Source organism: Brienomyrus brachyistius, chromosome 16, assembly GCF_023856365.1.
Source record: "Brienomyrus brachyistius isolate T26 chromosome 16, BBRACH_0.4, whole genome shotgun sequence".
NCBI lineage: Eukaryota > Metazoa > Chordata > Actinopteri > Osteoglossiformes > Mormyridae > Brienomyrus > Brienomyrus brachyistius.
Genome location: NC_064548.1, coordinates 10,713,375 through 10,740,553, shown reverse-complemented (window position 1 = coordinate 10,740,553; position 27,179 = coordinate 10,713,375). Strand labels below are relative to the sequence as shown.

The following is a 27,179-nucleotide window of genomic DNA, read 5'->3' as shown; positions in this document are numbered from 1 at the left end:
GCCTAAGTACATGGACATAGGTATCGTTGTTTACATTTTTCATATCTGTATATACTGCCATTCCCCCACTGCCTACCATGCACACTGTATATACTGCCATTCCCCCACTGCCTACCATGCACACTGTATATACTGCCATTCCCCCACTGCCTACCATGTACACTGTATATACTGCCATTCCCCCACTGCCTACCATGCACACTGTATATACTGCCATTCCCCCACTGCCTACCATGCACATTGTATATACTGCCATTCCCCCACTGCCTACCATGTACACTGTATATACTGCCATTCCCCCACTGCCTACCATGCACACTGTATATACTGCCATTCCCCCACTGCCTACCATGCACACTGTACATACTGCCATTCCCCCACTGCCTACCATGCACACTGTATATACTGCCATTCCCCCACTGCCTACCATGCACACTGTATATACTGCCATTCCCCCACTGCCTACCATGCACATTGTATATACTGCCATTCCCCCACTGCCTACCATGCACATTGTATATACTGCCATTCCCCCACTGCCTACCATGCACATTGTATATACTGCCATTCCCCCACTGCCTACCATGCACATTGTATATACTGCCATTCCCCCACTGCCTACCATGCACACTGTATATACTGCCATTCCCCCACTGCCTACCATGCACACTGTATACACTGCAATTCCCCCACTGCCTACCATGTACACTGTACATACAGCCATTTACATACTGTGTTTGAATAGCCTTGATACATAGTCTTTTATTTATCTTCTATTTAGCCTTTGTTTTTAGCTTCCTATGCCTGCTTAAATGATTTATTTTAATCACTCTTTGTCAATTTTTTTTTGTTAATTCTCAACAGCAAGCCAAAGTTACATCTCACTTGCACCAGTGTAACTGTACACATGACAAATAAAATCTTGAAACTAGTATAAAGCCTTGAATCTTGGATATAGAGGTATATAGGACTCCTGCCAAGTTTACCAATAAATCATGGGCTTGGGCTGTCCATGTATCCGCACAGACATGGTGACCTCTTGTCCTTCTGTCACCACTTGGTTGGTGAGGGCTACCTGTTGAAAACAAATTATGGAATCGGAACTGAAGCGCTATACCACTGTAATTATTAATTCTGGTTACAAATTTTTATGGTATTAAAAATATAGGTTCTGTGACTATAATTATAGGAGGAGGGCTGGTATGGAACCTGGAAAACAGGGGGCTCCCTAAACCGGACGTCAACGATCTTCCGGGGCTCGACTTGGCAATACGGCCCTCCGAAGTCCATTCCTTCCTCCAGGGGGCTCAGGTACTCCTCGTCGGACGTGATTGGGCTGCTGATGTCCATGGGCACATTGAGACCTCCCCGCCGCTCATGCATCAGTTCTGCCGGCGAACAGACATGTGGGGAATGAGGCTGAATGTAGAAGTGGCCAGATGTACATATTTTGGGAATACAATGATTAGTGACCCATTGTTGCATGGTCATTCAGTGTGTGCAATTCTACAATCGCAGCAGCTTGTTTTATGGCTTGCTTTTTACCCAGGGGACTCAATACACCAGACATGCCTTTTCTTGGTATACTGCACTTTTATTTCGGCAGTTGTTCATGATCATGACTGCCAAAGTGATTCCATCACTGCGAAAGAGACCTCATCAAAACACCGGATACAAGCACCAATCATGTCTCCGATTTCTAATACATACCAAAGATTCGAATGTTTATGGCAGTTCTAACCAGCATTTGTTGACATGTTACGGAAATGAGAATAAGTCTGAAACTTATCCTGGTTATTTAATCCTAATCAGATCTTCTGACTATAAGCAGATATTGGATGGCTGGTTCTCATATTGTATCGCTTCCCTGAGACTGAGCTGAAGGAATGGTGCTTTCTATTGTGCCGGAAAATATTGTGAGAAATCAAGTTCTGCTGTCTGTCACGTGTTTGTTCACATTACCACACTAAACATTTAATTCCACAGGAATTAGGCTATTTCTTTTTTTTTTTAGGGGTTTAGTACATTTTCATTCAGACTCCACTCTATTATGGGAGCTAATCTGATCTGTTAGGGCAGGTGATTCAATTAAAATTAAAGAAAACATTGCCAGGGCCTATAAGATTAGCTCCGAATTTCAAAACAAGAGGCCAGACCCTGTGCTCTTTCGTACCAGTGACAAGGAGAAGACTCCATCAGCAGTGAAAATATAGATTAAATTATTTCCAATTCCTTCAAAAGCTGCACAAAACACAAAGACAGCTTATGAGATCTTTTTTTTTTTTTTTTTCATTTTAAAACCAGGGTGCTTTTCACAATTCATGCGATAGATTTTGCTTTCGGGTTGCCATGGAAACCCTCAGAGAAGAACCTTAGCTGGATGCAGTATTAAAGCATCTTGCAGTGAGTAAGAAGCAGGGAGAAGTGTGGAGTGAGTAGGGGGTTCGCAGCATGGGGCCCACAGGCAAAGCTGAAAAACTGCATGCGTCGAAGATGTACTGTATGTTTATGTGCCTTTGTCTTCCTAGTCAGATATTACGTATTTAGCAATGCTAAGCAGACTAAGGTGCAATTATTAAATCTAGAGTGTGCAGAAGGAATATAGCTATGCATTGTCTGGCACTTGCTCTGTAAACAGATGCTCTGGTCCATTCAACACCATGAAATAGAAATATTATTGTTAATTAGTCATTATCTGTGTCTTAAAACAGATCGCTTGGAATTTCAAAGGACATTTTAATTTCCTTTGACATGTTTTTCTGCCTCCTCGTTTTTCAATATGTTCAATAGCTCACAGATATTTTTAAGGATTTTTTTTTAAATAAACAGTGTATACCATATTCATCATATTTACCACTTAGTAATATTTATCATTTTTAGTGCCAAGCTAGGCTGTTCTCTCCTTCTTTATTATTACTGTTATTGTTGTGTTTTGAAGCTAGAACATTTTCCCCAGCCTCAGTGGTCCAAAGCGTCTTTCACACAGTGTTGTCCTGAATACCTAACGAATATCAAGGGTTTAAAGGTTATTTCTCAGGATAAAGAGCTTAACTCTGAGGGGGTCTGAAAAGGGTCGTGAATCCCCTGATTATTTAGATAAATCTCCGTAAAATGAAGGACTTAGCACATTTACCGGACCGACGTGGCACTAGAGGGTCCCCGGTCTTCACTCGCTGCTTGCAGATATAGATGACAAATTCTCCAACCTACTCACCTGGTTTGATGAACAAGGTGGCGTTGCAGGAAGCCTTTCCGACAGCATTGACAGCTGTCACGTGGTATGTTCCAGCATCACCCCTCTTCGCTCGTCTGATCAGCAGCGAGTGTCTCTCTCCCTCCACTTTCACCACATGAGTTGGTGTGCTCGTTATCTCTTCGTTTTCTCTTTTCCAGGTGACTAACGAAGGAAATACATAAATAACTTACAGCTGATAGGTCTCACCTACCAGTCTGCCTTGTGAATTTTGCAGGTCACTTACAATACAAACATGTTCTGCGTGTCATATTATGCTCTCTAAATAGGAGTATGCTGGGATTTGTCTGAAAACATGGTAATGTATAATGTGTCTTTGAATTCCCCCCCCGTGATAAATAGATAAATAAAAACAGAAAAGGGAAGGATTTATTACCTTGTGGAATAGGAGTGCCAACGACAATGCAGTTCAGCTGCACCTCTTCTCCAGCGGACGCCACAGTGTCCTGAAGGGGGTACTCGAACATGGGAATCTCCTGGGGGTCTTCTCCTGCAGACACGTACGAGTCGTCTGAAGAGTCTGCCCAGGCAGCCAAGCATAGATGGGTTAGTAGTGCAGTTAGAATCGCAACAAGACTGGTTAAAAAGAGTTTGGTTGCATGAACACAACCACAGATCATTCACAAGGGGATGAGTTTGGTTTATTGAGGCAGGCATAAGAAAAACGTGATCCTCACCTTCCTCAGGTGAAAGGGGTCGAGCACGTTGCATTTTCCCTCTCCTACTCTTCGTGTCTTTTGCAGTGCTGGATCTCTTTTTTCTGTCACTTGATTTAGGGGCATCTTCCATGGGTTCTTCTTCGACAATTATTGCTGGAATTGCAAGCTTGGGGGAAGCAGTTACAATGGGTAGTTCCAGGTCCATCTTCTCATCTTCTGATGATGGACTGGAAACAGGTGAAGGAGAGCTTGGGCGTGCAGCAAGCATTGATGGGACTTGGGATGGGCGTTCTTGGACACAAGGAAGCACTCTCTGTACAAGTGGACTGGCGGGTCTCTGTTCTATCCTACGCACTGACAGTTCAACCCTTCGTGGCTTAGACTCTTCCTTTAATAATAATGGGGCTGGGGGTTCTTCAATGCGAGAAGATTCACTGCCATGCTTGTACTCATTCTGCACAAGTGGGCTAACAGGCCTACGATCTACTTTGCGTATGGGCAATTCAACTCTCCTTGGAGGAGATTCCTCTTTTGGTAGAGCAGGAGACGGTGGTTTCTCTTCAGTTACACTTCTTGTTTCACTAGGTAAATAGTTCTGAAGTTTCTCCCTTTTTGGGCTGCTCCTTTGTGTTCGTTCAGCTAAACTTTGCCCAGGTAACTCAACCAGTGGTATAGCTTCTAGAATAACAGGTTCCTGCTCAAGTCTGCTCACAGTAACACTAGTAATGGTTTTTTTTATGGTGTCTGACCATTGAGCATCTAATGGCTCTGATTGTGAATTTTGTAAATGCTGACCTTGAGGTTTACTTGGTGATTGTGAGACTTTTTCAGGAGATTGCTCTCTTTGCTCTCTTTCCTTCCGTTCTTGTTGCTGCTGGATGCGTTCCCTATCTTGCAGTTTCTGGATGACTTGGAGGGGAATTGGCTCTAATTTTCTCAGAGGTTGCCTACTCTTAGAAGACAGTTGTTCTGTAGAGAAAGACTTTTTCATATGGGGCTTCCCTACCAATTTCTTAATACGCTGGAGCTCCTCTGTGAACTTGTTCTCAATGTCCTGAACCTTTTGTGAGTAGCGAGGCCTGTCCTCCAGAGAAGTAGCCCTCTGCCTAAAGTTGGATCTCCTCTGAGCAGCATCAGCTTTCAGTGCTTCTCTCAGGTCCTCCCTGGAACTCTCTCTTGAGATACCTAATCGACTACCACCATCATCAGAGTCAATGGAAGGGGTTCTATGGAACCCTGCCCATGAACGTCCAGAGATAGACCCCTCGGGTTGGTCAATACTCCTCCTCCTTTCCTCAAATATTCGTACCTTCTCAATGATTTTTGAGCTAGCTCGAGTAAGTTTTGGTGAAGGCCGTGGTGTCAGATCCTTCCGGGAATATTCGCTGACAGGGGTCTGAGGGCGGGAGTCAAGGTTGCTACTCTGAGACATGGCTGAGGATTTTGGCTGCTTGATCTTCTCCTCAAATTCTCCTGGAACCGTGTCTTGGTATTCACTTGGGACAATCACTTTCTTGCGGGGGGTGAGGGGTGTGGCAGGGGCTGACCCAGAACGGTTGGGTAATGGGGAAGTGGAGGTACGGTGACTAATTTTAGGAGAGGGGAGTGGGAGAACTTGAGGGGAAGCTTCCCTCAAAACGTCTTCTGACTGGCCCCTGAAAGAAGGTGATTGAGGGAAATGTTCTGTTAGGGTAAAAGTCTGGGAGAGGGATGAGCCCAGCTGTTTGGAAGTGGACAGGAAGCCAGTTTTGCCCTTGGTTTTTGGAAAGAGGAATGTCTTGCAGTGCAAGTGCTTATCTTTCTGAGTATGTGTACATTGAGGCTTAAGAATTATTATATGTATGGTGTCGAAAGTTCAAACACTGAATGCAAGGATTACTATAATGAACATAGGATAAAGGAAATGGACAGGGAAGAAAAAATAAACTGAATTTAAAGTGGAGGTATCTGCATTATGAAAGATTTATAACATTATAAAATAAAAAAGTTTGAAATACAAATCTAAATAAAGTTGTTACATGTGGATCTCTTATCAAATGCTGTAGTCTACAACAATATATGTGTAAAAATATAAGATAGATGGCAAAGAATTACTAATATAGTACCTCTATATTGACAAACTACCAGCTGTTTGTGAGTAAATATCAGTGTCTTGGTATATTGCATATATCAGGACACTGATATTTTTGAATGGATACATGTATATTATTGACTGTAGAATGTTCTATGGTGTCTACCAGCCTATTCCTTCCAACATAACTGGACTATAACAACAGATATCAGCAATTATTGACAGGATTAAGATATAAGATAAGAAAGGTGCAGAATGAATCTTGCTACATGCACACAGTAATCCATGTCAAGACAGATGCAGTAAAGAGTGTGAACTGAATGAACTGTTGGCGAAGGCCTGGCTATCATCCAGTGAAGCACGATAAAAAGGCAGTTCTGCTGCTAATGCAGTACTGACTCAGCTGCAATCAACTGACTCTGCATTCTGCACAATCCTACTCTATATTGTTTCTTTGCTTTCCTTCCTAGTCAGCAGATGCCTGTAACTACAAATCTGTCATATATCAAGTTTATGCAAAATCAGTGGTTAAAACGTCCATAACAATACAATCAGGCAGGAGTGCAATAGCTGAATGCCTGATTTCCCAGAAAGAAATAATAAATCATATGTGTTTCCCCTATACTGAATCTTGGAAGGTATTTTATAACAGTACTTGTGCATGATATAAACCATTGTCCATATGCTCATCCAAAAACAATCACTTAAACGTAACCAATTATAAAACTGTAGTTCCATTAGAACTATTTGAACTGTGCATAGAATATTTGCCATTCAAATGCTAAATCATGAAATTTTCGGTGCCAATTGTTTCTCCGAAGTAAATACTAAAGATAATGAGAAACATACTAGTACAGCATTTTGTTCAATAGAACGTATTGTCTTAATAAATTTTCGAAGAAATGGATTAATCAATGCGTATGTAGCTGAACAGTAAACACTAGTGTGTGCGGTTTAAATTTAACCAAGCAAAATAATATGAGAATCTTAACGTGTGCTTTTTATCTAACAGCCTTTGCAGTAAATGTATGTTTCTTTCGTTAACTGGATAATTGTAAATGTCTTCCTAGGACTTTCCAGCAAGTGAAAACTGTTCTTGATCAGAGCCACCCTTCACAATGCCTTTCTTGACATAAGTTCATGCAAGCAGAGCCTTACATTCATGCTGAAAACATCACCTGGTAAAGGACAGGCGAACACAGCAACAGATGGGAAAAACCAATGCGGTCAGTGATGCTCCACACACAATAAGATGCAAATTTGGTGTTTAATGCTGTAACAGAAAGACAATCTGCCAATACGGCAAATATACCCCATAGATCACAGCAAATGTTGCGGAATGTGCCAATAATTAAATTTGGTTTTCTTTTACATTTGCATCTATTGATATGTGGATCAGAACTCAAATAATTGCAAATGGAGAAGAAAGGGGGTCAAAGGAAAGTATGAACTGAAACTGTAAAAATTTACATGAAGGACAAGATTATAAGTAAAAAAAGAGATTATTTATGTATATTGGAATCTGTCATTATTATTAATATTTTCATGTATGTATAATTTGTTCAGAAAATGTTTCAGTTTATAAAGTTGGCTCTACCAAAGTACATTACTCTAAATTAATTTTGTTTAATGTGCTTTTTAAATGACAATGTGATGAATTTATTTGAATTTATTGAATTTTGTTAGCCACAGAAAGGTTTTCTTTGTATCTTCACAAAATTATAAATGGGCGCATAAGAAAAATTAGAGAATATTTATGACTATGTATGTTTAATATTTTTAAAATACTTCATATTAATTCCTAATTAAGTTTTCATTTAAACAAGCACCTGTTTTTTCAACAAATAATGTAGATGAAGTAGCATTCTGTCCTCTTTATGAATCTCACATTTAAATCTTTTTACTGGAAGAACGATTTAAGAACAATGTTAACTACATTATGAATGACATACCATGACACACACACAAAGTCAACAAATGAATGCAATTGAATGATCAGAAAAAATTATGTGAAATAGATTTTAATACTAAGGGCAGAAAAGAATAATTCAGGTTTGGTACTGGTCTGTTATGTTTGTATTCTGACATTTATAAAGGATCATTTTTAATGCTGCCATATACTATTCGGAAATCGATCCTCCCAAAATAGATGTGACCTCTTAATAATATACTAGTAGAAATTTCTATATGTCCTGGTTGCCATGCCTCTATTTAACACACAAAAGATCAGACTATGTGGTAAATGTGGTATTAGATATGAGATAAACTGGATGATGGATGTCATTTTTTCGATCTGGATAAGCCTATATTGTAAATAAGATCATCTTACATTTAGTGGAAAACTGAGTACGATACGAAATGCTAGTGGCTGTCACGAGACAGTAGTAAACATCAAATGGAAAGGAAATCCCACAAGAGGTACGAAAAAATCACAAGAACGAAATACGAAAGACGAAAGAGGCAGGATCATTATACCGATATCTTGTCTTGCTACTTGAATTGAAAATATTTTGAGAATTTTGTAGTGCGACCCTGAGCTATAAATAAATGGACAAATAAATAAAATAACTGAAGATTTCATTACATGGAAAGAAATATGCAACTAAATTATGGAATAATTAGTTATTGATAAAAATGAACACTTATGAATTGAGAAAGAAAGGAGAAATGTTGGGAGGAGTGAATAGACTATAGTGTTAATGTTTACAGTAGACCCTGGCTGTGACATAGGCGGCAAAAAGGACACTTCAGGGATGAATGAGTCAGAAGATACAGAATAGTAATAACAACCTAACTTCAACCAAAATACCCAAACGTGCAAATCAAGTTTGACAAATATTAATACATTATGAGGAGCTCCCTGGTATAAAACACTACAGATGCATACAAATATGAATGCTGTGACAATAATACATTGTCAATAAGCTATATGACTGCTCATGTTGATTTATCACACGACACATGCAAAGCTAAAGGGCTGAAGGGCTGCCTTTAGTTAGTGATCCGGCTTTATCTTAGCAGAATATTCAGTGCAGCTAATTTTATTGGCACGGGAGTATCACCTGGGATCAGAATGAAACTGAATGTAGTGGACAGTAAGAAAGAGATTCAGATCATTCCGGCAACTGTGTCAATCCTCCTTCTGTATCTTCTGCCATTCATATAGTGATACCATGTTGCCCTCAACCGTTTCTTCATTTCACGTGACGTCTTTGATCTTGCTTTTTTTGTTTTTAAATCTGGGTGCTAAGCTCTATATTTTACCGACAGCAGCATGTTATAACCAGGGTCTACTGCAGAGCTACTATTAGCTTGTGTGAAGTTGTGGCTGTCTCTGTTTTTATTCGGTTTTTGGTGTTGTGGCCTTTTGCTTGTTTTGTTGGTTTGTTTGCTTGTTTTGTGTGTTTGCTTTACAGGGCTATAGAGAAAGTCCTTCCTCGGTAGAGGCTGAACGTGCTACCGTAGTAATCGCTCGCTAAAGACACACTTTCCTCAGACCCCCACACTGGCCGGGACAAGTTGGCGCGAGACGCTCGAATCAGAGGCTCGACCCCAAGGTGCCTGATGAGGGTTCCCGCTGGCTCCCTGCTGTTAGCTTGCCTGGCAGGCTTGGAGACATCCTGTAGCCCCGGGGCTCTTGAACCCAAGGCATACACCTCCTTCTCTACCACTGTGTTCTGGCTGGCCATCCAGCTGTCTGTCTGGGAACCCCTACGGCCACTTGTATCTGGAGCGATGTCTGTCATCCTGTCACCATCGCCTGGAGGTGGCAATAAAAGAAAAAAAGAATGTTGACGTGTGAAGGAATCTACAGTGAATACATTTGCTGTTTATAGAGATACAAACTGTCACCAAAGCAGGTATAAGGGAAAATGCTAAATCTTCCCCGGAGGATTTACTGTAAGTGATTAGTTGCTAGCCTGTCAAAATTTCACATTTGTCTTTAAAGTTTATTTTTAGCCAATGTCACTCAAAAATAGACCTTTCCCCTTTTGACACTAATGGGGAGGGTTTTTAATACGAATCCAAGAATAACTATGTGTTTATTTCTAGTAGCTATTATTTTTGCTGTACAGATTCATTCCAAGGAATGAAAATCACAATATTAACCATTCATGTTTCCATTCCTATAATTGAACAGAGTTCATTTATAACATTGTAACAATAATGTCATTATGGGTATGTAAGACTAGAACTATACTTTAGAATATATGTAACCATACAAAAAAAAAAACTGGAGACTTGAACAGTGCTACAAAAGTACAAAAAAGAGAACATTTTAGGAATCAGTATTTTCCTGGGATGTATCGTGCATAAAGAAAATCCATTTCAATGTAACATTGATGAAGCTTAAGAATACATTTGACCTTCAAAGAAAACATTTGATTGTTGCATAACCACTGATTTTCAATGCATACCTTATTAAAATTTGTTTCAATTTCAAATATGCTAGATTTCTAAAACACAGTAATTCAAATGAAATCATTTAATACATTTTATAATTATTTTTTGCACAATTAACCGTTTGAAAAGACTTTGGACTAAGTCTTCCCTTTTCTTGGGTGGTCATTATTAAAACAAGACTCCACAGACATTTCATTGCCCCGTGGGTACTGGGCATTGCTGAAGAAATGTATCATTCAAGACTCAAATCATCTTGCTGCATTAATGCACAGAGTTTTCACAAAGGGCAGGTTTTTGTGGGAGCTATAAACAAGATGTATATCCTCAAGCATAGAAAATAATGAATGAATACATTAGCACAAATACCCTGACACTAATCTAATGTTCTGTTTATAAGGCATTTCTGATTCCACCATCCACACATTCTGTATAGACCATGATTTGCGATTTCTTTATTTGAGAGCAGACTCTCATATCTGCCCACACATACAATGGGTATTCTACATTAATCCTCCACATGGAGACCAACATTCACTTTGATAATGTATATATGCATATACTGTATGAAATACTGGATAACAAACACTGCAAAACAAACTGTTGAACCTACCCAACAGTATCTACATATAATATAAATGTAAATAAACATTTGCTATAACACATAACAAGATGGCTCAATGTCAAGATGGCTACAGAACGCCCTGGTCACAATACACCAAGGGATTTTTACTATAAAATCTACTGAATCTACTGTGCACCTTGTGAACTGAACGACAACCAAGAATTTGTGTACAGTGCTGTTATGTCATGGTTCAAGAGAGATAAAAAAATACATCATAGAGAAATAATATTAGAACAGAGTTCCATATGTCTTATTAGAGTTCATGTAGGACGCCCCTGGTAACAAGACCTGAATAAACCTCCATGTCTGTCTTTGCCATCTCTCGTCCCATCAGATTTCCACACTATATTTTGTCTTGTTCTGGAAACCGGGCTGTGGAGCTATTTATACCGTCTGAGGTTTTACACGGAAAAACACCGGCTGAAATGGAGGCGGCAATTTGCAACATCGATGCTGGTCAACCACATACCTCAGTTATGTCAAAAAGGACATATTTTAAAATGAAAATGGACAACAGCGTGACGGAACACTATAGCCACCCATCACCTGCTATAACAAAAAAAAAATATCTATTTCAAAATTTTAGGAAGACTGGATAATTACCTGCAGGCACTCTGTGTGCAACCTGTTCCTGAGGACCCTGACCATCCTTGGTTTCCATAGGTATCTGTGGTTCTGCTGCCTCATCTTCTGTGGTCTCTGAGTCTGGATAGATGAAAAGGAGTCTGGTTGTACTAAATCGTGATCAATACTTGTGAAACGTGAGGTAGTAAGAGAGGGCCAAGGGTGCAGGTGCAGACTGTCACTGATCTATGACATAAAGCTGACAGATGGCATTGCATTAAAGGACAGTTCGAGCTGCAAACGAGCTGCTGAAGAACAAAAGAGGACAACAAGCATTGGTTATTACCATAACTTTGTTTCCTGCAGGAGCGGAAAACTTCGCTTCCATAGTGGCAGCAAAGAGAAGCAGACAGAAGAGCACAGTTAGTAGAGAAACCAACCACGCCTCTCTCCCGGTCAGTTGCATTCCCTGGTGATCACCGCTAATCACTACCTGTCGGCATGGCACCTGCTTTCTGTTGTGCTCCAATAATCGTTTATTAGACGCAAGCTGTCTATTATTACAGCAAAGTGTCTTTCAATTACAATCCACGTCTCCAATTCATTTGACTAGAGTTTGATGCAAATTGCAACCAGATTTTTTTTTCATGGCAAGCAAAGACCATAACTTATTTTAAAGATTGTCTGCTACACTGGAAAATTCCAATAATGGTGAAAGAATTGGCTTGAATGGGATTCACCAGGAATGCAACCAAAGTGAAAATGAACACTGGATTCATGATCTGGACATGTGTAATATGACATATGTTAACGATAATGAAGATATATGCAAAATGTAAAATATGAAGCACTTTTAAAAATTCTTTTCAAAGCTTTATGCGTATTACTTTCATTTTATATTGTTTTGTTTTTCTGTAAATGCAAAATTTTCCCCAACTATCCACAAGACATCCTCTTAAAACCCATTTTAAAATAAGAATTTTAAAATGTTTTATTGATGGTAAATTACTTTAAATTGTCATTAATTATCATTTCAAAATGTAAAATAAACCATTCAATTAAATAGTAAGATACTAATATTAAATATTTTAAATGAAAAACTTTAAACTATTGCATTAATTACTAAAATAAATAATCTTCATAATATAGAAATGAAAATCATGAAATGCTGCCAAATCCATAAATGAAAATAGGCTCTTATTCTCACGTCAATTATTACCATCAGAGGCAAAAACTGAAATGGAAAACAACGAAATATAAAATAGTGAATAAAATAAATATATTCATCATCCTATGCATTTCCATATAACGAAACCATTATAAATTCAAATCATAAATGCATTTCATTTTCATAATTTCATTTCATTTTGGCATGTAATTTAAGCAACAGATAGTGCATTAATTAATTCCGTAAATCACTTTCTGATTAATAATAATATGAATATTCTTTATGTTACATTTTTAAATGAGACGTGGCAGGAATATCAACACTGAACAAGAGGAAAATAAATTATTCAAAATAGTAAATAAAGCAAAACACTGTTTATATTTAAAAGAATAAAAATATTTATTCTCATACAAAAATGAAGCAAACACAAAGCTCACTCCATGACAGACATTTCTTAATGGAACATATTCCTTACGCTGTATGAAGGTCAAGGTTTTTATTTTTGCAATAAATATATATAAGGGCTACTTTCCATACAGTTTTATGTTTGCCTCTTAAATTATGTTGTGTACTGAACCATATCACTTTCTACAGTACTGAGTGATTTAATGATTTCCTGAGACAAAGAACTTGCTTGATTAGGGGAGCTCAGAAATGGCATCTCTGAAAGGGCATAACTATGCAAAATGGTAGCATTTTTTATAGTGCTTTACTTAAAGCACTCATGTAGAATGCAATTTATATACCTTCATAATGCATTATAATACATTCATAAAGTATTATATGTATGGCTATAACTGTTCATAAAAAGGCACAACACATTATAACCATGTTAAATATGCATTATGAATGCTCTATGAAACTCTCATCTATATAAGGTATCTATAATATGTTTTATGATGACTGCTTTAAGTAAAATGTTGCCAAAACTTCAATTGTCACTGGAAAGTACATATAGTTGGGTAAACAAAAAACAAACAAACTAGTGTATCAGCTGCAAAAACCCATTCTATTTTCCAAATGTATGTTTTCTGTGTATTTTGTATATTGCTTGGTCTGGTACCCCCCCAGCTGCCCACCCATCTGTGACAATTCAAGGTATCTGTAGACAACAGATGCACCAATCAAATCTGATTTATCAGTTATATTTTTTTTCCTTCTACGATACTAGCATTGTAGAGCTGCTCTCATAAGCTCTGCTTCTGGGCCTCCAGGAATCACTTATGATGCGTGAAACAAAGAAAACCCTTAATCAGCTGTCAGGTATTACGTACACGGTTTGTATTTGTAAGATTTCATTATGTACCCACAAATCCCAGACCTGGTAGTTTCCAGACGTTCTCAAGTTGCTGGTGACACATGTCATGAGATGGAACGACCTGTATCAAGGCATCATTAAACTAAAGATGTTACTCAGAACTTTCGGTTAAATTACTTGATACTATTTCCTACTCTTAATTTAATCTGTATTACAAAATACCGTTTTTAATACTGTTCCTGCCTCAAAAAGTTATTGTCCATAAACCCAAACACACCATGGGTAAACCTCCCAAATGTTCGGCTTGAGTGTCCAGTTTTCTGAAATAAGAAAGGAAAAAAGGCAGGTTAGTACCAGACCTAATAAAGTTTGAAGAAATACTACAGAATAGAGTCATTTTCTGTGCTGAAATTGCTATTATGCATCAATGATTCAGATGAAACATACCGTTTTACACTTGAGCAAGTAAACGTTGATAAAGTAAATATTAAGTGCTACGCTTCATCGAAAAAGTTAATGAAAAAAGTTGTCCAAACACTGTAATTGCATAACTTGAACTGAATTCTACACACTTATGTATTTATATGTAGATACACATCTTTCTAGTTTTTGTTATGGCCCTGTAGTCTCTATTTCAGCATGGTAAGCACACAGCAAGTCATTTTAGTTTAAATTGGAGATTATCTTAGGTAGGGGGCGGCATGGTGGTGCAGTGGTTAGCACTGTCGCCTCGCACCTCTGGGACCCAGGTTCGAGTCTCTGCCTGGGTCACATGTGTGTGGAGTCTGCATGTTCTCCCCATGTCGTTGTGGGGTTTCCTCCGGGTACTCCGGTTTCCCCCCACAGTTCAAAAACATGCTGAGGCTAATTGGAGTTGCTAAATTGCCCGTAGGTATGCATGTGTGAGTGAATGGTGTGTGAGTGTGCCCTGCAATGGGCTGGCCCCCCATCCTGGGTTGTTCCCTGCCTCGTGCCCATTGCTTCCGGGATAGGCTCTGGACCCCCCGCGACCCAGTAGGATAAGCATTTTGGAAAATGGATGGATGGATGGATTATCTTAGGTAGCTATTAAATGAGACTATTTGCCCCACTTACTGGAACGGGGTGTCTAAATGATTAACGTGTAAATAGTAAACTGCCAACCATCTTTTTGGCGGCTTCATATACCCCCTGTCAATCACCAGCAATGACAAAAAAAACTAACAAAAATACAGATTCACCCGGCCTGCTGAGGGTCTGCAGAGGTGTACTGAATATTGACAAAGTGCATTTCTGATATTATCACCTGCTGCACACAATGCAATAAATATTCAAGCCCGTGAAAGAAATATTATCCTCCCTGGTCAGAGTGAGAAATATTCAACAGGGAAGCTTCCGGTTCTGAGTGAAAGGGGCATAAAGAAATATTAAAGCCCCCCCCGCAACAATGCTGAAAGCAAGAGCACCCTATGACAAGCCGAGGATCCACTCAGGTCCGGTAAAGCTATGAGGCGACATAGACCGTCACCTAGGCTGCCATCTTTAGATGGAGCGCCGACTTTGCATGCTGAGGTCGCTTTATCGCAGTTGAGGGGCACCAGCGGTGATGCTTGCCTAACACACGACGTGCGCTTAGTCCAGTACTGCATGCACTGCTCACCTTCCTGCCTTTTCCCCTTCAGCATGGAGTGCTGGCTCTGAGGCTAGGGATCTGTGCCACGAATCGGGAGGTTGCTGGTTCAAATCCCATGAATGCCCAGAGTAATTCTACTAATTCAGCAAAGCCCTTAACCTGCAATTGCTTCATCCTGGGTATGATGTTAATCTACATCCAGCCCTATAAGGAGGTCCTCCAACTTACAGCGGACAAACTTGGGGGTTGGTGGCGGATTGGCACTCCAGCCGTTGGAAAAAACCTCACACTTGTCCATTTGGACTAGTGTGGTGCTGAATTATCAGCTGCTGCATAGCTGCACTCAGACCCTCGTCCCTGAAGTGGTGTGTAGGGTGTAGCAAAGCACTGTAATCAGTAGATGCTCTTCCTTTTTCTCTTTTTACTCCTCCAAAATCTTGCTTATATTACATATTCTTCTTTTTGTATTATTTACCTTTTGCATACATTGTTTGCTTCATATTTTTGACTGTAGCAGCTTTGCAGATCACTAGCATAATCTTGTTGTGTATGACGCGACAACAATAAAGCATTTGGATCTTGAATCTCACCCAGTGGTTTCTGTCAAAGTGCTCGGTTCTCCGTTAACAGTGCATTTGCAAAACGGCAGAATCTTACTGATACCAGCAGAAACCAAGCCCTAGTTACATCTGCTGATCCAATAAAAGATCACAAAAAAACACTATTAAAATATTAAGTTTATTTTCTTGGAAAATATTTTTCTGGGCTAGAGAAGTAAAGAATAAAGACCCAGTTTTTCCATTACTCCTTTTTTTAATAAAACAAGCTAAATCTGCAACAGAGGCAGGCTAGTTTGCTACTGCAGCACTACAAAAAAGCAACCGTGATGCAGATTTTTCATCACTGCCTGAAAAATGCTCCCTAACACAATTACCGATGACCAGCATCTGTCAAATCTATGGGTGCCAGAAAAGCCTTGAAGAAGCACATGAAAGGCTTGGGGGGAGGGGCAAGGAATCAGACAAGGTGGCAGAGGCTGAACGACCAATCACAGCTCTGTTGATTTAATGGTTTTGCCAGGATTTTGCTGAATCTGCTGTTATGTAATTAATAGCCTTTTAAAGATGACAACCTTTCTGGTGCAAGAGGATATGAGGTGCACTAAGTGCGACAGGACACGGGGTGCACTAAGTTCCCTGTGTTTTAAGCTGTCCAAGCGTTTTTTTCACCCTACTTGTGTGCCACAAATGTTATGAGCTGCTTTTTCAAAATAACACAAATATTATTTACTAAATAAAGACACTATTAAACTATTAAGGATAATAACCCGGTATCAGAGGGAAATGACCAAATAAATACACAATAAAAGTACATAATTTGTTGACCAAGTATGCAAAAACTCCACAGCTTGACCTTGCTGACTGCCATTATACAGTGGTAGCTGTATAGAAACCCTTAAATCCCATTTGACTAATGAATGTTGCCCATATCAGACAGCAACACACAGCCATCTTGAAAAATCTTAACTGCGCATTCAGTTCATTTGAATATCTCGGTAAACATAATTACCATTTTCATACAGCTATTCTGCCTTAACAGTTGTGCCGTAATGTACACAATAGATGCTGGCCATCATTCAGACGAAGACCACAGCATGCCACAAGTGACCTTTTCCTTTTAACAGTAATTTGATACTTTTCGATCAGTATAGCCATGGCTCTCCTTGAATCCAAAAACTTCTTGAGTTTAACTGAAATGTTTCACAGATGTAGAAACATCAGGACAGAAAACAGCAGTAAGGTATCTTCGGCTGGGTTCACTGCTTGTAGCATTATGTGTTGCTGTAAAGAGGTTAACTAATTAGTTGCTAGGAAGGTAATAATGTATAACTATGTGTGCTACCATCCCTTCAAACAGCATGGCTAATACCAGGACAACCGGAGAAAAGATGAAGGTACCAGACTCCCTAATTAGTAACACTTACAGCGGACAAACTCCCTACATACACAGATACGCTGCTTTAATTACACTTCATGAGATTCTCCTACTGCCAACGGAGGAAAGACAACTTAAGCGTGCAGCCCTCTCCATGTATTCAAGAAACGTCACACTAATGGTCTTGTGATGGAAATGTAACTCTTTATCCATCCATCTATCTTCTAACCACTTACTCTGCACAGCGTCACAGGGTGTCCTGCAGCCTTTTCCAGAAAGCAGGGTTCTGGAGGGCATGCACACATTATTTGGAGATACCAATTAAAAGGCAAAAAACTAACAGAGGTGGGATTCGAACCACCACCCCTTAAAGGCACCCCCAAATGCTAACACGGGGGCCATTTAATTTTTATGTGAGGTATCTGAAAATCTGGCCAGCTGCCATGCAAACTGGGAATGATAGATTTTAGATCTCGCTGACAATATTAATCCAAAATGTAGCCCACACAAATAAATAACACCCCCCACCTAGAGCAATGCATCTTGTGACCTGGTTCCTTTGTAAGAAATTGGATTATGTTATTTATTGCGTAAGGCATTACACAATGTTTTACAAAGAGAGATGATAACATTAATATTGGACCTTTGGAAAGCGTATTGCATTTTATAATCCCATCTTATTTTGTTTAAAACTTTCACTTTGGTATATATTGCACAGTGCGTGGCAATGTTACACTGTGCGTAATGCTGTGATTGACACAATGTATGTAGGTAAGCACTTGACTTGACAACAGCATCAGGGTACCCACGTGGGCTTGGAGAATGTGCCGGAGGCTCGTGTTTCCCAGGATATTTTGAAACAGCACATGCCTCAATCGGTTATCTGGAGACAGCCAGTTACATTTTACAGAAAGATGCATATTCCGAGTGACCTGCCAAATCTTGACTGCTTCAAACAGTGCCCCACCAAGACTGCCCCCCCCCCCTTCCCCGACCGAGACAGAAATCGAGGGAGGATCAGAAAACGGCCATCTGTGCTGAGAAAACTAGGGTTGTGGAGCAGTTAACGGAGGTGGGGGCTGAAAACCTATTTACAGGATGAGTAATGTTATGCAAAAAAAAAAAAAACACAGGAATAGCAGAATAATTCATGACGTACAGTACCACACAGGGCTCGAATCCTAATTTAACAGCTGTGGTGTTTGTCCTCAACTCTGACAAACACATTTTTTTTGCCATTTTTTCCTCCTGCATCATTTTAAAAACCTTCCTTTGACACTTGGTGAAGCGAAATGCACGTTCGATTAAATCTGGCCCATGATGACTGACAAATTCTCATTTTCTTACAACGGCCCAATACGGTTCCTTAGCTGGATGGTCATTAGAAAAACCTTACAATGCCATTCTTTCTGTAATGTGATTTTCTTAATCACAGAACTCTTTGGGCTCTCATCTGTTACGCATTACTTTCTGATATTATTACTAAGCACCATGGAGAGCAGCACATACTGTGTCTGTCCTCTGTATATAGGGAATTGGAGGTGACAGGGTAAGGTTAGCCTGGAAGCACTGCCCCCATTTCATGAACAAACGCCCATTACCCTTGCCAGTTTTCTCATAAAGCTTATCATCCGAGTGCTCGTATCACCTGAGTCCTCACCATTTATTGCTAATCTGGAACTAATTTAACCATACTACTGAGGCACCGAGATCTTTCAGATTGAAAATCATAAGACATTTCATCACACCCAGTGAGTGTGCAGTAAACTACTCCCATGTAAGTCTGCAGATGTTTATATAAAGATGATAAAATACATTCAAAGTTGTGTATTACTGAATCAACACTAAATCAATTATTTCAATTAAAACAGGGGGAAAAAGAAGACTCATTGCACTGTGGACATCATGTGTAGTAATGGCTTAATTGCCGCCTAATTACTTTGACAAAGTCAGCATATATTAGAGTCTTGCAAATTAAATTCTTCTACCTAGAACTGTGGGACCTCCTTTTGCCTCCAGAATTGTTTCAAGGTTCGATGAGCTTTGCAATCAAGGGTTCCTGTCTGCGCCATTGTTGTATTGAGCTGCTATTTTCGCACTTGTGGCCTTCCTGTTAGCGTTAACGAGTCTGCCCGTTCTCCTCTGCCCTCATCTATTAACAAGGTTTTCACCCACAGAACTGTGACTGACTACATGTCGCTGGTTTATTGCACTGTTCTCTGTAAAGTGCAGGTAGTGCAGTGCTGATCACTAGCTGGTCCTGAAATTCTGGAATGCTCACGTCTACACCAGCAATCATACAAACATACAATACATTCAAAATTGCCTACTTTGTACTTCCTGCCTTTCTTCATAACATGAAAATTATAACCCCCCCCCTGCATGCTTTGTATACTCACTTGCAGTCACGTGATTCTCCATGGTTGGGAGGGGGGGGGGGGGGGCAACCAAGCTGTTTGCATTAATGAAAAGGTATATCTAACGAAGTGCTATTCCCCTGAAAAATATATCCTTGACTCTTTTCTGTTGTCCGTCTTGATTTCTCTAATTGTATTATTTTATTGTGATGCTGTGATTCTGTCTTTATTCCCTCCTTACCGGTAAGTCTTCTCCAGCAGAAGCAGATTAAATTATCACTCTATTCAGTCCCTATCACATCCTACTCTGTCTTTCACACAGTCCCTCTTTTTTGTCTCTGATTGGAGAAATTAAACACCTCTCAGATACTGTCAGCCAAGTGGAAAAGACAAATTCACATACACCACAAATGACCATTTAAACTGCTTTAATATATGGTTGATCAGCACAAAGGGTATAACTTTTGTTTTGATCATATCTATCTTCAAATTGCACTGATCATATCTACATAGGGATTTAACCACCCAGTGCTCATTTTCCAGGCATTAACTCCCATTTCACTTACAAATAACTGCATAACATTGTCTACATAGAAATGCATTTATTAGTTTCTAGATCTTTCTACAAAACAACAAGAGAAATGAGCATTGGTACTGCAAACAGACAATGGAGAGTGTACTTAGGGATTTCATAATAACTGAACAGCAAGCACATCCATCTGGAGTTATCACATTAGATTTCAGCAAATATTATTTAAACGGTTCTGTTTTTGAACTTTGCTTTTAACGGCACCGATGCTTTGTGTTGTATATGTTACCCTAATCTGTCAAAAATAAGATTATTGACTCAGATGTCAATAGGCTGCCTTATTTTATATTAGCCTTTGAAAACATATCATAGGAGATAAAAAATAATGACCTGACAAAAACACTAAACCAGCCTCAAATGAAATATCATATGCATTATATACCATTATAATGCTTGAAATAGCTGCCAATAACAAGCTACTGATTTGCCTTACATTGCAATCATAATTAAATAAACGCTGATATTCTCCCAAGCCTGGCTGGTGAACAGGAATGCCTAGCCTGATGTGCGTAAACAGATTCTTTAGATGACCTCTCTGCTTACAATGCAGCCCTGTCCACTTTATTTACTGCCCGTTTTTGGGGACTGTAGCCACCCCCAGGTGCATGCAACTGCCCCTCTGACCTTGATATTTTAATGGACTGTCTCGGTGCCATGGGATTTCGCGAGGAAAATTATGGGATGCAATATACGGTGCTACAGTATTTATGATTCTTTTACAGGTCATGATTTGGGCATACTACACAGTACTGCAGTAAAATATGTCAATACAATTTAAATATTTTAATATAAAACAATAAATATATATCATATTTACCAGGGTGGGGCATTCCAAGGCAATATGTACAAAAGAAGCAACAGGGCGACATATAACAGCACGTATCCAGCGCAAAACATTTTACTATTGAGCAAAATGTTGATTGTTAAGTAACACTCGTGATTTAAATGATGCCGCCTCGGTGATAGTCGGGACACAACACAAAAGTTATAAAGAAGAAAAGGCAACTAACCTGGAATCTCTTCTTTGACCAGATCTTCTTCATGGTCGGGACTGGTCCTGCTTCTGTGTTTTACGCTGAAGATAGGCAGGTGATCTTTTCACGGATGCCTGTTAGACCAGTTGGTCACTGGGTCTCTCTCACAGGACCATAATAACAATCTCACTCCACAAGACGACAATACAAGAGTTGCCTGCAGTCTCTCAAAACTAAACCTCCCCCTGTCTCGCAAGGTAGAAAACTATAATTTCGAACAGCGCAGACCGATTTGAGCAAATATTCCTCCAGTTTGATGATATGTAACAAAACATAACATTAATATGCATGCAGTTTGTTCGCATTGGTATCGCAGTGTGCGTCAGTCTGCAACAATGAAATTCCCATCCTTTCTTGCATACGCCAAAGACAGAAAATAAGCTCTAAGCAGTTGACACCGTCTCCAACCTGCCCATACCTCCCAGCCCCCCCTCACCCACCCACACACCCACCCGAAACCCCTCCCTAAACCTGATTCCTCGGAGCTACAAGATCCAGGAATCAGCCCAGCAAAACAAAGCCTCAATACCAACACAGCGACATCCGGCTGCAGACAACACAGCTCACGCAGTCCTGTTTCTTCAGGAGGCATGTGGGGGACGAGTCGACCCCCACCCTCCCCGCGATCAGTGCTTGAGAGGTCGGATTTCTTCTTTTTTTTACTATTATTATTATTATTTTACAATTTCCTAATTGTTACTCTTAGCACCCCCTCCCGATTCTCCTCTCCTCCACCCAAGCGGCAATGTCTCTCACTCAGAAACCAGAGGAGAGCCCCTCACGCAGACCCCTCACACTGTTCATCATATGCGGAGGATCAATCCGTCTGACATCGGAGGAGACCTGGGTCGATGCTGCCGAGGTGATAAGTGGCCACTATCCGCATGCCTGGATAAACACAAGCCTCGCTTCCCCCGCTATCCGCTGCCAGTAATCCGTGACTCCACCCTCTTTCATTGCTACCCCGTTCAGTTCTTTTGCATTATTCATCTCTCATTTTTCCCCTGTTCAGATTTAATTTGGTTTTTGTACACGATGCAAACACATAAAATCAGTTCGATTTGGTGGAAATGTTTGCTATAATAAAATAAATAAATAAATTAATAAATAAATTAATAAATAAATTTGTATCAGCCACTGTTCTAAAATAAATTATCTGAAGATTAATTCGTGGATTTCACTCCTTCGCCTCTATAGACCAGAATTGCAGCCTCCTGGTAGCTTTCTGGTCACGTGACCTTCCATGCTGAAATATGACTCATTATCCGTGATATTTACCGTTTACTATTTGTCTTTTCGGAATGTGGCACATCTCCTCCTCCTAATGCGAAACAAAGTGCAGCTCATAAGCTGGACCAGCCTAGCAGACCTCATTCGTTTTCATCACCTGCCAGGCACACAATTCCCCCTAATTACTGGCACGCTTTCCGTCTTCATGCGCTACCAAGCACATCTTCATCTCCAAACTGGTCGCGTCACTGCATTTTGAAACAGTGGCGTCCAGCAGTGCCGTTTTAAAAACTGAAAAGACTCTTTTTGCAATGTTGAGTCTCTTGTGGCTCCATGCCTTGCACTGTACAGATAGTTTTTTGTTCAGAATAACAGGAATTGTGAAGGGGGTAGTCACCTTCCGCTTCTGTGAAGATGTCTCTCTCGTTTACAAGCCTTGCAGCCGTGGGACTACAGCCTAACACCCAGTGCACTTATCATTAATCGTTAAAATTGTTCGTAATTAACCCCAAAACTACCTGGGTTTGTGATATGAACTATTAAACACCCAACGTTTCAGGCACCCCCCGTCAAATATTAAATTTAAAGAGATTGATATTCTAAAAATATGTATATGAAAGATTTGGATGCCAGAACATCTAAAATCATTTCAATATTAAGTGTCACCATGTGCCTAATGTTTAGTTATCTATTAAAATAGGCTGCACATGAGAAAATCCAGGCGTGACGTGAATACCTGAAGAGGGAAATTGCAATTGCTCAGGCTACAGCGCTAAGGTTTACTGGGAGCCCGAAAGACGGCGGCAGTGGTTCCCTGCCGGCTTTCGCGGTTCTGTGACACGGTGGCCGACGTGTCCAGGTGCGGGCGCAGCTACAGCGGCCAAGCGCCAGACGGATGCCGTAATTACCGTCTCACCTCCATTACGCCACCGCTCCGGCCACTGGTTTATAGCCGCACAGCCGCTCACGCTCCAAGCCCCGCAAACTGCGTACCGCATAAATGCGCAGCTTCAGTGTTGCAAGGGCTCCGGCAGGGCAAGCGATTGTACTTTTCTACAAGGCATTCAATCTATATCCCTCCAGTAAAATCAGCTATGAATAATGTGTTTTGTTGCATATAGCAATGATATTAAAAATACAGCTCACCCAGATTCCCTCCGTACCCCTTGTCAAGCCAAAGTACAAATTTGTTAGCGACAGACGACAAGGAGCATCAACATTCTACAAGAGCCACATCGTTATCTTGACAAGTGAGACAGGTCTGGCTTGAGAAACTATTTTTTGTTTCAATAGAATAGATTTTTTTAACGATACGTGGCATAGATCAAAATATAAATAAAAAATCCATGCATCACTTGACATAGATTTTTTCCAGACCATTATTGACACCCCCTGCTGGTAATTTCTTCTTCTCTTGCTTCCGCCGTGGTCATTAAGTGCACCAGCACAAGATGAACAGGGAACTTAGACCTTCTCTCCCGGGGGGGCGGGGGGTGGCATCCACTGAAATCTACAACAACAAGCACTCCTCTTTAAGCAAAGAGTCATAACTCCAAATGACTCCATTGAGTTGGGTTCAAGGTAACATAATCAGGGGTCCTGGCATTTGACCCGTTCTTTGTGTGTGTGTGGGGGGGGGAGGGGGGAATTAGGTCTATATTACTTTGTAGGGGACAAATGTTTTTCCAATCAAAAAAGTACAAATGCCAGAAGTCTCATATTTAGTTTGGTTACTATATAGTTAAGGTTAGGTCTGGGTAGGAGTTAAGGTCGTCATGTGATTAGAGTTTTCCCCATAGAAATGAATGGAGTCCCCACAAAGATATAACTAGTAGCCTGTGTGTGTGTGTGTGTGTGTGTGTGTGTGTGTGTGTGTGTGTGTGTGCGTGCAGCGTGGGGGAGGGCATTCATATTCAGGCAGAGGAACATCATCATGGAAGGCCTGCAGATAGTTGCTGATGCAATGGAGAGCACTTCTGAGAACAGATCATATTCGCCCGGTATCTGCTGCAGGCATAGAGTGAACTGAGAGGCATCGCTGTCAGGGACAGTCACTGGAAATTCATCTCTAAGACCTCGCACCTCAACATGACACAGGAAAACAGAACAGGAAAATCACTTTAATATGTTGCCTTTTAAGCCAAGTCAAACTCAATGCCTGTGAATGTCTTTTAGTCTTTTGTTTTGTCTTGTCATTTAAATTTATCACAAGTACCAGTAAGGCATATACATACATCCTTCTCTAAAATTCATCCATCAATCCATTTCCTATGCAGGATCACGGAGTTCGGAGCCTATCCCAGGAGCTACGGGCGCAAGGCACAGAATATTTCAAGACAGGGTGTCAGTCCGTCACAGGCTTCTGCAAGATGTGTGCTAAAAAATGTACTAGAGTACATCATATTCAAAAAAACGTTTAAATAACTCAGCCAAAAAGCCATGGCAGAAAAGCTTGGTTAGCCCTGAGACTGCAGAAAAAAAATAAATATTTGGCAACTGTTTGCATCTGAAAACCCTGTTTTCTCAGAGCAAAAAGGGTTAAATGTGAATCTAAAATGATCGGCAATTTTTTTAATTTACTAACCGACAGGATAATATCGGTAAATTTAAAAAATAAAACCAATAAATAACAGCAGTTGCATCCGACATCTAATCCTGCTGGTCCTTTTTTCCAGCCCATAACATGCATTATGTGAGTCATCAATCAGTGTTCCTTACAGGAACAAGAGCACTGGATCCAATGCAAAGAAAGGGCACCAATCAAATTACCAGCAGGAAAAGGGCTCTCTAAGGGAAGAAGACCACAGTGAAGGTGAGGTAATGCTGGGAATAAGGGCCCTCACATCATTCCCTGCCTCTCTGCTCGTGCGTCAGAAGTTTCTGATGTTGTGAAAAATCAAGACTGTAAACATTATGCATAATCTACTGTTTATAATCAGCTGTTTATTTTTTTTAATGAATTTGCAAACCTCCAAGTGAATGGAAGCAGTTGCAGTTTGAACACCACACAATTTGTCCCGGTGTCGACCTCCTGTTTTGTTTTCATTTTAAAGAAAAGGGACAGGCTCTGAGGTGTCGGACAGTCAAGCAAAAACATGTATTCAGCATATTATTAAACTGCTGATTCCATTTTTAAAACAACAGTAATAGCAGGAAAATGCTGACTACCGAACCAAAGAGCAGGTTAGAAGTACGACGGGGTTTGCAGTTGCAGACGGGGGGCAGGCAGGGGCCCAGGCTGCAGTAAGGCTTCGTTACACTGGAATCCTCTGGGAAATCCAGGCCCCACGTAAAACTGAGACCCCACACTGTGATGGTGCTGGCTACAGAGAAAGACCAGCTGCACCTCCTCTTCTCCATCCTCCGCTCTCGTTTTACCATTTTCCGCTTCTATTGCTCTATAAGCCCCCTGCCCCCATATCTGTGGTCCCTTTCTGTCAGATGTGGAATCTGTCAGTTCCATGAGCTGTAAATTCCCCAGCGTCACTGGTACTGTCTGGGTCTGACGCAGATGTGTGACCCCCCCCCCCCCCACCACCACCCCACCCCCTCCACCATATGCGTCACAAAAGACGTGTCCCTCACAAAAGCTCCTCCCCTCCTCTGACACTGGCTGCCTTTGACTTTCACAGCATCTACAGGACAGATTAGCTGCCTCTGAACAGGACTCACCTGGACGTGCAAAAAAAAAAAGACCGATAAAAGTCTTATCTAAAGGTCCTTCTTTTCCCTGGAATGTCTGAATTTTTGAGGATAATCATAACTGACACAACGATTCTCCTCTTTAAATACATACTTCACAATTAATTATTTTTATGTATAGTTTTTTTAAGAGTAGTTTGTTCAGTGAAAAAATGAAGTCCTACAAACTGCAACAACAAAGTATCTGTTTTCATACATCTGGATCACATTTTGGAACAAAGTTGAACATTTAATCACAGTAATTGTGAAGACCATTTCCCACTTTTAAAGACTGATGTCAAAAAATAAACGTAATGTAAAGTGTTGCATTTTCTTTTCAGTTCAACTGCAGCAGAAATCGAAGGATGAAAATGAAAGAATATAAACATGGCCAGTCTGAGGAGAGAACAAAGACACGGCAGTTATTACCCCCGGCCCTGTTTGGTCAGGAGAATGCTTTTCAATTGCAGGATCTCTGCTCATACAAGCCTGCTGAAAATTTCATAGCAGAATGACGTCAGGAGGTCTGGTCACCCGGGAGGCACTGAGTGTTCCAAGGAGTGGGCAGGTACCACAGAGAGGAGGCAGGATTCCGGCGAGGGGCAAGGAGATTTAGTGAACGAAACGGCAACGTACATTTTTTTATATATAGAAAGATGTAATTATAAATCTTGAAAAATTAATTGATCCAGTATTCATAATTAGTTGCAATCACAGAAGTGCAGGAATGTGTGGACCAGGC

The 27,179-nt window shown here is 40.4% G+C and overlaps 1 protein-coding gene across 7 annotated transcripts in view; it reads right to left on the bottom strand.

Annotated features, from left to right (window-relative positions):
* The window catches only part of LOC125710148 (striated muscle preferentially expressed protein kinase-like), a 63,071-nt gene that overhangs the window by 25,660 nt on the left and 10,232 nt on the right, over positions 1–27,179 (bottom strand). The window contains exons 1-10 of one of the 7 annotated variants that reach the window (XM_048979505.1): positions 21,503–21,934; positions 14,277–14,319; positions 11,920–11,949; positions 11,613–11,714; positions 9,584–9,743; positions 3,931–5,567; positions 3,630–3,773; positions 3,215–3,397; positions 1,210–1,388; positions 987–1,075 (exon numbers count right to left, since the gene is read on the bottom strand). In XM_048979505.1, the coding sequence (XP_048835462.1) occupies positions 987–1,075; positions 1,210–1,388; positions 3,215–3,397; positions 3,630–3,773; positions 3,931–5,567; positions 9,584–9,743; positions 11,613–11,714; positions 11,920–11,949; positions 14,277–14,319; positions 21,503–21,535 (2,600 nt within the window). In that variant the 5' untranslated portion in view covers positions 21,536–21,934. Of the gene's footprint in view, positions 1–986; positions 1,076–1,209; positions 1,389–3,214; positions 3,398–3,629; positions 3,774–3,930; positions 5,568–9,583; positions 9,744–11,612; positions 11,715–11,919; positions 11,955–14,276; positions 14,320–21,502; positions 21,935–22,055; positions 22,085–27,179 lie in introns of those variants that run through there. The other 6 variants (XM_048979509.1, XM_048979503.1, XM_048979508.1 and 3 more) reach the window with 6 other exon arrangements.